Here is a 16,103-nt window from a genome sequence, read left to right as displayed (position 1 = left end):
ACACAATGTGATTTTCTGGATTTTGTTTTTAGTTTCTATGATCAAAATTAGAGACCTTTGCAGGCGGGAAAACCTGCAAAATCGGCAGTGTATCAAATACTTGTTCTCCCCACTGTAGGAAAAGGCTCAGAGAACCCCTAACCGTGTTTTTATTATTATTTCCTATGTTTAAACTAAATTAATTGGTTCTTCACAATCGTCCTAAAGGCAACTTAGATTGTTGCAGTATAAAAACGTTTTTTTTCCTTCTTTTTTCTAAAATCCTAATTAGCCGTGCATGCTTAGAGGCTTTTTGTTTACAGTGTTGCAGGATCTGAGTTGATAATTGTTTCAAGCTGCAGGTCGACCAAAATAATACTAATGTGTTCTGCTGCTGCGTTTTGTTGGTACAATGTCCCAGCCAACAAGATACAGACAAGTTGTTCTACTGGATCACAGTGTTGTTAACTTTAAAGAAAAAGAGCATAATGTAGTTGTGTGAATGTGACACCATGCTCTAATTAGACTCCAAAGCCTTTGTACTACGTGAAGACTTGATATTTGTTTTGGGCTTGCAGTCAGCCAGCCCTCTAATGGTACCGATGACTCCCTCCTTCGAGCGTTCCACAGTGGTGGCTCTCCGCCGTGCAGCAGCCCGGTGGTTCAGCCCTCGTCCATTCCCATTCTGAGTGCCTGCTTCAACAAGCTCTTCTCCATGCTGCAAGTTCACCACGTACAGGTCACTAACTTAACAATGCTCCACTTTTCTCTTCTGTTTCACTCCTGTCAGTCTTTGAGCTCGGCATATTGATTATATTTGAATCAAAAAATCTTCCAGTAAATTTACTCAAATCGGTTGGGAAATGTAATCATGTAAGTTGCTCTTCAGGGTTTTCTTCGGTGCGTTTGAAACAATTACACCAGGAGAATAAAGGAGGTCTAGTTACAAAAAACAACAGCAATGTGTAAAACCTGTGTTTTCTGCTCTCAGCTTGAGTCGTTGCTGCAGCTGTGGTTAACGCTCAGTCTCAACACATGTTCTGGTGGCAGTGAAGAAAGTGGGTCAGATATTTTCCTCTTCAACGCCAGCCGAATTCCCACTATTCCACTTAACCAAGGTAGGTTGTTAAAATCCACTGCTGTCACAGTTTGCTTTGTATGTTGCTGTAAATGTGTTTAAAGTCTGCATCTCTGTGAATTCAGCATCCATCAGCAGCTTCATATCAGTGCTGGCCTGGTACCCCAGCACTTCCCTGAGAACATGGTGCCTGGTGCTACACTCCCTCACACTGATGACCAACATGCCTCTCTCTGGTTAGTTGTGCAGTCCCTTAAATGCAGCTCAAAATGGATTATTAAAACATTTTCCTATGTGTATAAAATCCCAAAGCATATAAAAACAATGGCTTGTTTTTGGGAGAATAAATGAGTAGTGTGTTGTGTGATGCCTATGAAACTTGTGCTTATACCTCCAGCATCCAGCAGCGTGATGAACTCTCAGGATAACACAGCTCAACAGATGGTGACTGACCCCACCCTGGTTCACGTACTGGTGCGCTTCCTGTCCAGCAGCAGCACCAATGGGACTAGCCAGCACAGCTCTCAGGTCGGACCCACTGCCACCCAGGCCATGCACGAGTTTTTGAGCCGTCTGCAGGTTCATCTGTCCTCCACCTGTCCCCAGATGTTTAGCGAGTTCTTGCTCAAACTCATACACATCCTGTCAACTGAGAGGTAAGCTTTGCTTGTAGATGAACTTAATTTCAAACAAATCTTTCTTTGTAAAAATACAGCTAGAATCAGTTTCTAAGATGGTTACAGAATGAGGTGCAGTTCCTGGCAGCTGATGTTTCATTTTGACCTTTCAGGGGGCCGTTCCAGTCAGGTCAGGGTCCTCTGGATGCCCAGGTGAAGCTGCTGGAATTTACTCTGGAGCAGAACTTCGAGGTGGTGTCAGTGGCCACCATTTCCTCCGTCATCGAGTCCATTACATTCTTGGTTCACCATTACATCACATGCTCTGACAAGGTGGTGTCCCGCAGTGGCTCAGATAGCTCGGTGGGTGCCCGGGCTTGCTTTGGGGGTCTGTTTGCCAACATCATCCGACCTGGAGACGCAAAGGCTGTCTGCGGAGAAACCACCCGTGACCAGCTAATGTTTAACCTCCTCAAGCTGGTGAATGTTCTGGTGCAGCTTCCTCTTTCAGGGGACAGAGAGTTCAGTGGACGACTGCCGCCAGTCGGCAGCGACACGGCTGATAGCAGCGTCTCAGACGAAGAGAAAGTCTGTGGAAGCAAAGAAAGTGTGGCAGGTGGAGCCGCATCCAGTCAGGGTCCCTCTGCTGGCGTGGCTGACCTGGTGCTTGCTAATCAGCAAATAATGAGCCAGATCTTGTCAGCGCTGGGCCAGTGCAACAGCAGCGCCATGGCTATGATTATCGGTAAGACATCTGTTTAATGTCATCAGCATACTGATGATGACAGTTTCTGCCGCCTCAGTTAAGTAGTTCAGGATATTTCACCTTATTTGTGTTGTGTTTTTTAAGACTACTCTCTTGCAGTGATATTTTTAGCACTGCATGTTTTCCTTCTAAACAGAATGAACATACTGGAGTTTAGCAGCTTAAGATATTGAGCTATTTTTGTTGATAATTAAGAAACATTTGAATCCAAATCGTTTTTTGCAGGTGCCAGTGGTCTCCACCTGACCAAACATGAGAACTTCCATGGTGGTCTGGATGCCATTTCAGTGGGTGACGGCCTCTTCACCATCCTCACCACTCTGAGCAAGAGGGCCACTTCAGTGCAGGTCATGTTGCAGCCCATCCTCACATACATGGCCTGTGGTTACATGGGCAGACAGGTAAAATCCGCCTGCTTCTTCTTCAGCTTTGATTAGAAGTTAAGATAACCTTTAAAAAAACACAGAGCAATCCCAAAACATACTTGTTTTATTATTTTTGTGTTTGTAGGGATCTCTCTCCACCTGCCAGCTGTCCGAGCCACTTCTGTGGTTTATCCTGCGCGTGTTGGACACCAGTGAAGCTCTCAAGGCCTTTCATGACATGGGTGGGTGTGCAGAAAATTTAGACTGTCTTGCTTGGTTAATGTGTGTCCTGAAGTGTTTGTGCAGATATGCTGTGTATCATTTTCTCCAAACATGGTGATGTCTACCGATGGCCAGTTGCTGGTCTCAGGGTGTACAAAGGCTGAAGAAGTTACAGCTTTGTGTTTAAGGTCTTTTTGTCTAATAAAAAGTGTTGGAATGACGAGAGGTTTCACCATCTATATGGAACATAGTAATAATAATAATAATTATAATGCAGTAATCTAGTCATGCCCCCCAGTTACCTGTTGCTGTGTGTAATCAGCTGGCTGGAAGAAGGCTTGTACATTGTACAACGTCCTTATATAAAGGACAAGCACGTCTGTTTTTAAGTATTTTTGGTTGGAAAATACTGCCCTAGGTAAAAATTGAAGTATCACCAAATATCACTTTCAAGGCAGCGCTGTTTGAAAACTACCGCCGGTTATATATGTGTCACTTCCTAAAGTCCAAAACGATAAATCGTGATATTTTGCACAATAAGGAGTTAAAAACATTCAGATGGTTACCCTGTATTTTACCTTAAGTCTCTGTATCACAATCAGAATAGCAATGAATGGATGTTGTATATAGCATTATTATAACTATAATAATCATCTTGCTGTTCTTTTAAATGAAAGTAATTAGATCATATTCTATATATATTTGTACATTTTGTGTAAATACCATTAAGATGTGGTTCTTTACTCAAGATTACCATGAGAGTCTTATTAGGCCCATGCCTAGTCCTGATATTTTAAATCTGGAGTCTTTCCACTGTTTAAATGCTTCTTTTTGAAATCAGGAATGTTACTGCTGCTCGCCGGGTCATGCATGACAAATAAAATGGCAACTTCACCACAGTGCTGAATGACTGCTTGTGATTTAACTGTCTGGCAGCTTTCATATGCCCGGGCAGTACCATAAATTACAGAAACTGTTAGAGGTGCAGGTCAAGTTCTGACTAATAGAACCACTTGAGATTTTTCCACCATGGTGCTTCTCCACAAGCTACATCTATTGGTCAGGTAGAGTATTTCTGTTGAACACCAGTTACCTCTGCAAGGCCTTACTTATGAGTTAAAGGTATTTTTGATAAAACGTGGTGTTTCCCACCTCTTTATGTTGCAAGGTTTCATTCAGATTGATTGTAAACTTCATACTGTGTGTCCATGTGTTATTTTTTGCTCATGTAAGTGAGGTCAGCTAGCGTGCTGCCGGTGAGGAAGACTGAATGTTTTATTGTTTGCGTTGTTTTCAGGTTGGGCTGCTGCAGTTTAGATTAACGTTGTCGCTCCGACCTGCGCATGTGTTAGAGCACCATCCAAACCATCAGGGAGCAGTGAATAGTTACAACATGGCAGATGCTGAAAATCTCACTTGTTTCCTTCCTGTTCAGTCCATGTTTTTTGTGAGGGTATAACTGTGCCATCAACTGGAGAAAATGTGATACCCACCTTATTTATTAGTCATCCTTCTACTTTAGCAGGAATTACTTGATTTTAGTTGAATATTCTTCCCTTCTTTTAGTTTGTAGAAAACATAACTAAAATATCCACAAACCATGTTCATTCTTCATTTTCCCTTTCATGCAGCAAAAACAACCCAGTTAGGAATTCAATTATAAAAACTAACTAAATGTGGAATATTTTTGTTTATGGAAGGATGAACAAAGAATTAAAATTCTATATTATTATAAGTGCAAATAGTAACACTAACATAACTGTTCTAGGTTTGGTTCTATGTTTCCTACAATGTGAATCCAACAACTTATTTACTATTAATTGTCTGTAGAACTGTGCTTTAAAGAAAAGGATGTTTGATTCATTTCTACACTCTCAGTCAAAGGTTTATGAAAAATATACAATTTGGATTTTAATCATAGATGTCATAAATGTTTTGTTTTAACCTACGCTGGAAGTGGGTAGAGGCTCATCAGCTTTTCATGTGGCTAATGGAATGTGTTGCTGATTAGCCATATTTTGAGCCTGAGAGAGAACATATTAAATGCTTCATATCTACTTGTTAATTATTGTCATTTTATTTATATGGGGGTCCATCAATGTTAAAAACAAGTCATTTTCTTTCACTCTTCAGGGGGTGTACAGTTGATCTGTAACAACATGGTGACAAGCACCAGAGCCATTGTGAACACAGCACGCAGTATGGTGTCCACCATAATGAAGTTCTTAGACTCAGGTCCTGGAAAAGCAGCAGATGGTAATCTCAAGGCCAGAGTGATGACTTCAGAGCCAGACAACGCTGAGGGACTCCACAACTTCGCTCCCTTAGGTACATTTTAATTCTCTTTTTTTTTTTTTTATGTGAGTCCAACAAAGTACTTTAGAATTTGCAGCCTATACCTCCTGTGACTCTAATTTTATCCATCCTTAGGCACCATCACATCCAGTAGCCCCACAGCTCAGCCAGCAGAGGTTCTCCTTCAGGCCACTCCGCCCCACCGCCGGGCACGCTCAGCTGCCTGGTCCTACATCTTCCTGCCAGAGGAGGCATGGTGTGACCTCACCATCCATCTCCCTTCTGCTGTTCTGCTCAAAGAGGTCCACATCCAGCCACATCTTGCTTCTCTGGCCAGTGAGTAGGAGTCTAATTACTAATAAAGTGCCCTGTATACATTGTCTTATGTTACTTATGTAGCCAATAAAATCTTTTCATCTCACTTTTAATGTTCCTTTTCCTCCTTCCTCTAATCAGCCTGCCCATCCTCCGTCTCCTTGGAGATCAGTGCAGATGGGGTCAATATGTTGCCACTTTCTACACCAGTTATCACCAGTGGCCTAACATACATAAAGATCCAGCTGGTTAAGGCAGAGGTAGCCTCAGCTGTTTGCCTGAGACTCCACCGGCCTCGGGATGCCAGCACCTTGGGTTTGTCTCAGATCAAACTCTTGGGGCTGACGGCATTTGGCAACACATCCTCTGCAACGGTCAACAACCCCTTTCTGCCCTCTGAGGACCAAGTGTCAAAAACCAGGTACTCCAGTGCTTTTTGAATTAGCCTGCCTGTCTGGATTCAAAGTGGCTGCTGTTGTGACATTCCTCTCTGTGCATTCCCAGCATTGGGTGGCTTCGTCTTCTACATCACTGCCTGACACATGTTGGTGACCTGGAGGCTATGATGGCTGGTGCTGCAGCGCCCACAGCCAATCTGCTGCAGACATGTGCTGCACTGCTAATGTCTCCTTACTGTGGCATGCACTCTCCCAACATCGAGGCTGTGCTGGTTAAAATAGGCCTGCAGTCTACAAGAATCGGACTCAAACTCATTGACATTCTGCTAAGAAACTGTACTGCCTCTGGCACAGACCCTGCAAGTGAGTCCACACAACTGCCCCAGTGTTTGAGACATTCATTGACTAAATACCTAAATAGCCTTAGTAATCAGAACCAGCTCCTATCCTCCTCAGTGGATGCTGGGGTTTATGTAGCCTTGACTCTTTTAATGCTTTTTCTGTTCACATGGAGAAATGTTTCTTTATAAGCCTCATATAATATATATTGGTGTTGGCAATCTGTAGGCAACTCATGATAAGATTGGATTATGATTGAAAAGGCTGTGATAGCATAATAACGTGGAGCACAGACAAAATAATAGATAAGAATCCAATACTACCAGCTCCAATTTCAAAACGTACCAAATGGCAACCGTTTACATTCAGAAATAGCAGATTACCTGATCACTAGTGAACGATGAGTCCAAGATCGTGACAAAAACCTACTTGTTTTCTTTTCCAGCTCATTCATCATGTGACTCAATGGTTAGATTCACACAGCAGGTCTTGATTTTCAATTCCGATTTTCTCCTGGAATCCTTTTTATTGCGTTGTGCTTCAAACCACTGATTAAATGTGACCTTCATCAGACTTTAGTTTGGACGGAGTGACCCGCATGGGCAGAAGGAGAATGTAGATGTCCCACAGCAGCACACTGTTTACAAAAGTAATAATGGATGTTGGCGTCTCAGTGTTATTATGAACTTGCTAAGCAATCAGAGCCGAGCACAGAACTAATTACAATGGCGTTTTGTGGAGCTGTGATTGCTACTTCTGTAGAGAAGTCTGTGTGGATGCTAGTCAGAGCCAGGACAATGACGGAAAGTCAAATGAAATGGAAAATGGCCTTTCAGAGTGAATACGCTTTGAAAAATATCCGATATGTTTCTGATTTCGACACTCGATCCGCCTCTACTTGCCACAGAACCGGTTGTGTTTCAAGCTATAGCTTGAAGGCCTGCCTCCAGCTGTCAGTGTAGTGCGCTGTGCCTCTATTAACGTTACTGTGTGACATAGTAATATCAAAGTAATCTGTGTGAAAATATACAAATAAATAAGTTGAAAATAAAAACAGATCATCAGAGAGAGAGACATTGCTGTCTGGACTGGTGATGCTCCAGAGCTTGCCTGAAGAAGTTACAGTTTTGGGCTTTATGCGGAAGTGTTTGTCTCAGCCATGGCAATAATGAGGACAAGGCCTTTAAAGCTCAAAACCACAGAACAGCAGTCTGTTCACGTCACATGTAGTCTCGACTCCGCTCCGGAGCAGTTAACAAAAAAGTAGGTACCGGTACGGACAAAAACTGTACTGAAAACGCTCACAAAGCGGGTCGTGTAGAGTGGAGCTGGCCCAAGTGTCGCCAGTAGGAAGTGGGCAAAATGAGTGTTTTTTTGTTTTGTTTGATTAAAGATTTTGTTGGCACATTTATTAGTGTGAGTCACCTCCAAGTTTGTTATCCTGTTTGTCTCTGACAGATTTAAACAGTCCCCTGCTGTTTGGACGCCTGAACGGCCTTTCTTCTGACTCTACTATCGACATTCTGTACCAGCTGGGAACCACACAGGACTCTGGAACCAAAGACCGGTACAGAGAACATCTAGCGTGTAGCAAGACTCTTTCTGTCCCATTAGTTTATATGGTAGCATTATCCCTGAGGAGAAATTGTCTTGACCTGAACTTGTTAATTCAAAGAGACTAAAAATGATAGTAAAAAGTCATTCTTGTCGTATGGCAACTCTGCTGTGAGGAGACACGTGTTAAAAACCTTGCGGTTCATTACTTTTCCGTCTCTTCCAGGATCCAGGCTCTCCTCCACTGGGTGTATGACTCCTCTAGAGTGGCAGCACATAAAATGAGTTCTCCAACCGGATACTCAGCTGCTGGCTCCTCCTCTGCCTCCTCCAGAGAATATGGTCTCCTCATGCCATCTCCTTCCCACCTTCACTGTGTGGCAGCCATCCTGTGGCACAGCTTCGAGCTGCCTGTTGACTATGATCTTCCTGGACTGCTCAACAGAGATCTTTTTGAGTCAGTTCTGCTCTGATGACAGCTAGATTACACATTGTTCCTAATTTTATATTATTAGGTTTGATAATATCCTGCGTTCTTTCCTTCAGGCTCTTATATAACTGGTCCATGTCACTGCCATGCAACATTGTGCTGAAGAAGGCTGTGGACAGCCTGCTTTGTTCTATGTGTCATATCCACCCCAGCTACTTCACCCTGCTCATGTCCTGGATGAAGATCGTCTCGGTGCCCACGGCCAGTCACTCTCAGGCCCAGCAACGGCGCCTCGCTATGACAGACGACGGAAAAAAGCAACACGATGCTAATGCTAATGCCTCAGGACTAACAGATGACTCTAAGCATGCAAGACCTCCAGTTAACTTGTCTGAGTCCCAGTTAACCACCCTTGCTGCTGCCTCACAGTCTCCAGGAGCAATAGAGCAGCTGCTGGACTCGGGTCTTCCCTCTCTGCTGGTGCGCAGCCTGGTGCAGTTTTGTGTTGGACTCCTAGTCAGTGCTGATCTCCCTCTGCCTGCTGCTCAGGCCGAGAGGCGCCACCACCATCACCACTACCACCCACCCTCCTCAACCCAACACAGCAGGCCAGCTCTGGCTGCAGAGCTGGCTGCTCCGGTGCTGCGATTCCTTACAGAAGTGGGCAACAGTCACGCTATGAAAGACTGGCTTGGAGGACCGGAGGTTTATCCTCTATGGACAGCATTGCTCTTCCTGCTGTGCCACTCCAGTGCCAGCGCTGGTTCCAGTGCAAGCTGTCAGCCACTGGGCACTGAATCTACAGCAGGTGCTCCTCCAGTCCACACGCCACCATCAGGGTCTCACTTCTCTCAGCTTTCTTCTGGCCAAGCAGGAGGTCTCACCACACAGCAGAGAACTGCTCTAGAAAATGCAACTGTGGCCTTTTTCCTGCAGTGTATCTCCTGTCACCCTAACAACCAGCGGCTCATGGCACAGGTGTGTATTGTCGTCACGCTTTGTCTTATCTTCTTTTCTAAACCTCACTGTTTCAGATTTCTTGCCATCCTGCTTTTGCTATGAATTTGTTTTTAATTGTCATTTCTAAAGGAACAATGACACGTGACTTGCTGCAGACAGCTCACTCTTTCACCTATTCTGATAACTGTGCCTTATATATAATGTTCATGGGTCAGGAGAGAGGGGAGGGTGCATCACGTGTGACAGAAAGAATAGAGTTGGAGCCCCTGTGAGCTTACTCTCCTCTGACTAATGAATGGAGACATGGAGGGTTTCCTTCAGTCTGTTCTGAGTGTTTGTTATCTGACTACAGGTCCTGTGTGAGCTCTTTCAGTCTGCCCCTCAAAGAGGCAATGTTCCCATCTCTAGAAACATCTCCGGCTTCATCCGAAGACTTTTCCTGCAGCTCATGCTAGAGGATGAGAAAGTCACAGTCTTCCTCCAGTCTCCCTGTCCGGTTAGTAGTCTCCTTCTGCTGTCCAATAATCTTTGAAGTTGATTAGCTTCTGTGTCTTATATTCAGTCGGAGCAGCTTGCAACTATATTTCCTGCCACAATTTAACTTGGAGTTTAAAGCACTTTAATATTATGCTTTACGTTGTTCTGAACACCCAATATTGCAAGTTCTTTCAGATAAAGTGGTTGATGTTGTGTTCAGATGTAAGCACAAGGGGGCAGCATTGCCATATGAATCGACAACTATGTCTACCATTGTAATTTCCATCCACAGTACCCGCGAGACGAATCCGTGCTAGTGCTCCATGTACCTGATTGTTTTTTTCTTTTCAGTGTTTCACTTCAGGACATGAGCATGCACAGTGGGGTACACTTAGGTTCTTTACTCCATAGGCAAACTCTAATCTATGTGAGCAGCAATGCTGTAAATTCACATGTAAAACGATTCTAGGTCCTGCAACTGCTGCTAAAAATCCATGATATGGATGAATTGTCCTAGCATGTCTTATAAAAGGAATTGCTTAATTCTAAACAAGTAAGCGATTTAGCATTTGACACCAGGTCGGCACTGTTTATGGGCCCATTGGGATTTGGTAATGATGACATTAGATCTATTGTCACATTTTTAAAATGGGTCCTTTTTTCTCCGTAGTTGTATAAAGGTCGCATCAATGCCACCAGCCACATGATCCAACATCCCATGTATGGAGCAGGCCACAAGTACCGTACCCTCCATCTCCCAATCTCTACTACACTAGCTGAGGTCCTCGATCGTGTGTCTGGTATGTATCCCTAAAGCTAACATAAACTTCCTAGAACTGTATGCTGCCATGTGAAATGTGACTTGCTTACAGGATATTAAATGACAGGCTTGTTCAGGAGAGCAAAAATAATTTCCTGTCCAGCCTCTTTTAACGCAGGAAAACTGCTGCTATCTTACTACTTTGCTCTTATCCAAGGGTTGGGGGCTGGTTTAGGTAGGCCAACTAACTCAAACCTTGTTACCGCCAAGTTTAACATTTTCTTAGTGTGGTGTTCAGTCTGTCAGCATAAGTCTTTTAAGCTCCATTGAGAATGGTTGCCAAAACAGTCCAGTACATATCTGACTCTTTACCTTCTCTGGTTTAGGAGATAAGCCCAAAGGTTCTGATTTTCCTAGCGTTTTTTAGTAAAAAACAACCAATGTTTTTGCAAACTGTAGTTGAAAAATAGTAGAGCATACTGTGTTCAACCATTCAGTTTGAAAATGTAATGTCTGTTTTTGACTGAAGCTCAGCCCTACTTTGAAGTCTAGGAACTTTAGTCCATTTCAAATCATTCTTTTCATCTGCGATCTAAACGTCTGTTACACCTCGTAATCAGCTGAAAAGGTCCCACATGGAATTGGTGGGCTGCTTAGTGTGTGTGTGTGTGTGTGTTCTTGTACTTGTTGCTGAGTGAGAACCATTTTTCGTATTTTTATCGCAAAGTGAGGACATTTTGACAAATTTTGACATTTTCCTGGTCCTCACTTTTTCAAATTCCGTTCTTGGGACAGGGGTTAGGTTTAGGACTAGGATATGAATTGAGTTATTGTTAGGGTTAAGTATTAACTGGTTAGGGTTAGTGTTAGGGTCAGGGTTATTAGGCAGTAAGAATCAAGGAAAATGAATGGAAGTCAATGGAAGTAACCAAAAAGTCCTCATAAAGATAGTAAAACACAGGTGTGTGTGTGTGTGTGTGTGTGTGTGTTTCTGTCTTGGCATCACAGTGAGAACCAATTTCACCATCAAATTGAGGACCGTTTGTACCAAAGTGAGGACATTTTGCTGGTCCTCACGACCTATTTTGCTAACGGTTAGGTTCAGGACTAAGATGTGAATTGAGTTAAGGTTAGGGTTAGGCAATCACTGGTAATAGTTAGGTTTAGGGTTATTGTCAGGGGTTAGGTGCATAGAAAGGGTTGAAAATGACTGAAAATCAATGGAAGTCAACACATGGTCCTCACTACATATAGTAAAACAAGAGTGTGTGTGTGTGTGCAGGGAGAGCAGAGAGATCAGATGGTCCTCTAGTGTCTAGCTAAGGTGAGAAACACATTGGTCATAAGAATCTGATACAGTTAACATATTGAGGATGGCACATGATAACTATATAGGTATTTTAAGCAGTGAATAAATTTGGACACCCTACTTGAGGAACGTGACACAACTGCTGACAGTTATAGGTCACGCCACTTAGATAATGTAATCCTAGCCACCTGCTCTGAAAGCAGCCTCTGATGTTACTGGATCAACTTGTATAATCTGAATTGGGTTGTGGTTGCATGATTATTGAGGACCAATAAGCTGAAAGGTGGGCTTTGGTAAGGATTACTGTATTGGCACCTGGTAAATACCTAAAGTACAACATTAAGAGATAGTAAGAGTGTAAATAGAGAAGGTGTTTTCTAAAGTGATAAGTGTACGTTTTTTGAAGGTAGAGAAAGGCACTCTTTGAAAATGACACTTATTAGCTCACTTCATCATTGTGGAGTAATGTAAACGGGCTGCCTGGGGTCTACTTTGTGTGCAGGGATTTCAGGACCATCCTGATTGACATGGTAATAAAAGGAAATCTTCTCAGGTTTCTTTTATAAACACCTACAGTTTGTTGCGTCATTAGCGAGGGGCCGTGTTATAATGTTGGATGGATTAACTGAGTGATGACCAACATTAAAAAACTTGTAGTGAACTGTGCTGTGCCATTTCTAGTCTTATGGATATTTTTGGACAATGTAGAGATGAGATTATGTCTGCAGAGAATGAGTCGGGTGTTATCTACTCAGCAGTTATCTGATGTGGTTGTCAAAGCCATGGTAAATGACCAGACAAGTACTGACTGTTCTAATGTTTGTAGGATACCATGTTTTCTTGCCTTCAGTTGCTTCTTCAAATTTGGTGGAATCAGCTGATCAAAATGTTTCCAGTCACATTCGATATAAAGCCAAAGCAGTCCCAGACGGCTACAATAGTGTTTGTGAACATGCTGTATTTGATCTGTCTGTCACTGGTCAGAGACGATCAGTGTTGAGTTATAAACATCTATGTGCGTTCAGTCATGTGAGTACAGACCACAAAACTACTGTACACACAAGGCACGCACAGCATCCCAGGGGAACAGCCCCGGTCATTCACTGCATACATGTTTTAAATAATAGGAGACGTGTAACAATTTGCAGTTGTTATAAAAGGTGGGGAGTGGAATCCATGAGGCCTCACATGGGGATGAAAACATTACATTCAGTCCGTCTTGTCATCATACAGGTAATTTATAGTCATATGAGGCTCAGAGCGTACTTCAGAGTAAGCGCCTATCAATCTGGGTCTGAATTCTGTGTCACACAATGCAGCTAGCTGCTGTTGTGGCCTCACTGCAGGTACCCCCCCCACCACCTTTAAATGCCAAATGTTTTCACGGTAACAATAGTGCAAGTCCAAAACCTTCACTGTAACAGACTACTGTACCTAAAACAGAAACATGTTGGAGTCGATGAGGGTCAAGGGAGCAACAGCAGCATAAGCCACTAATGTTTCCTACGTTTGTTCCTTTTCCAAGTGAGGAAACTTGATGTTAGTCTCTTCGGTAACTCGTCTGATGCTGCTGTTTGCTTGTTAATGACAGTGATAGAGTAAGCAACATTTCTGTAGTTTTTATTATTTATTATTATTGCAACAGAACACTCAAGCAGCAACCTGTTTTTTGTGCATTCCCTAAATGTTCTGTCAGTCTAAATATTCTATTTTGGAATAAAGAGGTGAAAATGAAAATGTTTTTTTTTTTTTCTCAGATTCAGCGATTAACTGAAAGAATAATTGACCTATTCATTGATTATTAAAATAACCATTAGTTGCAGCTAGGAGTTGGAATCTTTTACTATTTCACGATTCGATTCAGATTTTTGCTGCTATGACTCTATTCAAAACTGATTTTTGATTCAAAATAAATGGATTCATAATGATTTCTTGTATCTATAGGTGTCCAATAAATCCTCATGATCTACTCCAGGGCCTCAACCTTGAAGGCCCAGATCTCCAAGTTAAAATCTAATCAATGGATTATTAATTTGCAATCAACTTTATTTTCTACCCTGCAGGAGTCCAGCTTTAACACAGCTTTATAGGACCAAGCACCATAACACTGGGCCTGCCGTAGCCATCAAGGTTACTGCTACAGCACTGATACTGTGGGCTGCAATATGACCTGTTAGCTTCTAGTAAGCTATGTGCATCATTAATGGTTCACCTCTTGAGACCTTGAACACTTGATAGGAAACTGATACACCACTGCTATTGCTGACAGAATCTGGCAGACATGTGATTCCTTTCTTTTTCTTTGCATCAATTCAGACACTCCCAGCATTACAGCCAAACTGATCAGTGAGCAGAAGGAGGACAAGGAGAAGAAGAATCATGAGGAGAAGGAGAAGATGAAGGCAGACAATGGCTTCCAAGACAACTACAGTGTTGTTGTGGCCTCAGGTACTTTGGTGCATTCCTTAAATGTGACAGACTACAACTCCTGGCAAAAGTCATGGAATCACCAGTCTCTGAGGATGTTGAATTTTGTAGAAAAAAAAACAGATCACAGACATGAAAAAAAACTAAAGGCATTTCAAACGGCAACTTTCTGGCTTTAAGAAATACTAAAAGAAATCACGAAAAATAATTGTGGTAGCCAGTAACAGTTACATTTTTAGAACAAGCACAGGGAATAAATTATGGAATCTGTCAATTTTGAGGAAATAAATATGGAATCAGGAAAAACAAACAAAATAACACTCCAACACATCACTAGTACTTTGTTGCACCACCTCTGGCCTTTATAACTGCTTGCAGTCTCTGAGGCATTGACTTAATGAGTAACAAACAGCACTCTTCACCAATTTGACTCCAGATTTCTCTGACTGCTGTTGCCAGATCAGCTTTGCAGGTTGGAGCCTCGTCATGGACCATTTTCTTTAACTTCCACCACAGATTTTCAATGGGATTGAGATCCGGACTGTTTGCAGGCCATGACATTGACCTTATGTGTCTTTCTTCAAGGAATGTTTTCACAGTTTTTGCTCTATGGCAAGATGCATTATCATCTTGAAAAATGATGTCATCATCCCCAAACATCCTTTTGATGGATGGGATAAGAAAAGAGTCCAAACTGTCAATGTAAACCTGTGCATTTACTGAAGATGTAATGACAGCCATCTCCCCAGTGCTTTTACCTGACATGCAGCCCCATATCATCAATGACTGTGGAAATATGCATGTTTTCTTCAGACAGTCGTCTGCATAAATCTCTTTGGAACAGCACCAAACAAAAGTTCCAGCATCATCACCTTGCCCAATGCAGATTCGAGATTCATCACTGAATATGACTTTCATCCAGTCATCCACGATTGCCTTTCCTTAGCCCATTGTAACCCTGTTTTTTCTGTTTAGGTGTTAGTGATGGCTTCCTTTTAGCTTTTCTGTATGTAAATCCCATTTCCTTTAGGCGGTTTCTTACAGTTCGGTCACAGACGTTGACTCCAGTTTCCTCCCATTTGTTCATCATTTGTTTTGTTGTACATTTTCTGTTTTCAAGGCATATTGCTTTAAGTTTTCTGTCTTGACGCTTTGATGTCTTCCTTGGTCTACCAGTATGCTTGCCTTTAACCAGCTCCCCATGTTGTTTGTACTTGGTCCAGGTTTTAGACACAGCTGACTGAACAACCAACATCTTTTGCAACACTGCATGATGATTTACCCTCTTGAAGGAGTTTGATAATCCTCTCCTTTTTTTTCAAGTGACATCTCTGGTGTTGGAGCCATGATTCATGTCAGTCCTCTTGTTGCAGCAGCTCTCCAAGGTGTGATCACTCCTTTTTACCTGGACATTAACGAACAGATTTAATCTGATGCAGGTCTTATTGTTTGTAATGACAATTTGCAGGGTGATTCCATATTTTTTTCCTCAAAATTGACAGATTCCATAATTTATTCCCTGTGCTTGTTCTAAAAATGTAACTGTCACTGGCTACCACAATTATTTTTCGTGATTTCTTTTAGTATTTCTTAAAGCCAGAAAGTTGCCGTTTGAAATGCCTTTAGTTTTTTGTCATGTCTGTGATCTGTTTTTTTTTCTATTAAATTCAACAAGTGAAGGAACATCCTCAGAGACTGGTGATTCCATAATTTCTGCCAGGGGTTGTATTGTTACTGCCACACAGAACAAAAGGAAAAGCCATAGGGCATACCTCTTCATAGCCACAGAAATACATTTGGTCCTGCATTATG

General features: G+C 42.4%; 1 protein-coding gene across 2 annotated transcripts in view; it reads left to right on the top strand.

Annotated features, from left to right (window-relative positions):
• birc6 (baculoviral IAP repeat containing 6) overlaps nt 1-16,103 on the top strand; it is a 114,129-nt gene that overhangs the window by 45,900 nt on the left and 52,126 nt on the right. For both annotated transcript variants that reach the window (XM_047352390.1, XM_047352389.1), the window contains 17 exons: nt 558-718; nt 971-1,097; nt 1,183-1,293; nt 1,455-1,713; nt 1,848-2,419; nt 2,666-2,841; nt 2,951-3,047; nt 5,161-5,355; nt 5,458-5,658; nt 5,779-6,058; nt 6,142-6,398; nt 7,833-7,941; nt 8,155-8,385; nt 8,475-9,336; nt 9,671-9,814; nt 10,466-10,595; nt 14,181-14,312. In XM_047352390.1, coding sequence (XP_047208346.1) covers nt 558-718; nt 971-1,097; nt 1,183-1,293; nt 1,455-1,713; nt 1,848-2,419; nt 2,666-2,841; nt 2,951-3,047; nt 5,161-5,355; nt 5,458-5,658; nt 5,779-6,058; nt 6,142-6,398; nt 7,833-7,941; nt 8,155-8,385; nt 8,475-9,336; nt 9,671-9,814; nt 10,466-10,595; nt 14,181-14,312 — 4,044 coding nt within the window. The remainder of the gene's footprint in view (nt 1-557; nt 719-970; nt 1,098-1,182; nt 1,294-1,454; nt 1,714-1,847; nt 2,420-2,665; nt 2,842-2,950; nt 3,048-5,160; nt 5,356-5,457; nt 5,659-5,778; nt 6,059-6,141; nt 6,399-7,832; nt 7,942-8,154; nt 8,386-8,474; nt 9,337-9,670; nt 9,815-10,465; nt 10,596-14,180; nt 14,313-16,103) is intronic.

The sequence above is a fragment of the Girardinichthys multiradiatus genome, chromosome 22 (assembly GCF_021462225.1).
Source record: "Girardinichthys multiradiatus isolate DD_20200921_A chromosome 22, DD_fGirMul_XY1, whole genome shotgun sequence".
NCBI classification, from domain to species: domain Eukaryota; kingdom Metazoa; phylum Chordata; class Actinopteri; order Cyprinodontiformes; family Goodeidae; genus Girardinichthys; species Girardinichthys multiradiatus.
This window is presented reverse-complemented; position numbering and strand designations above follow the sequence as displayed.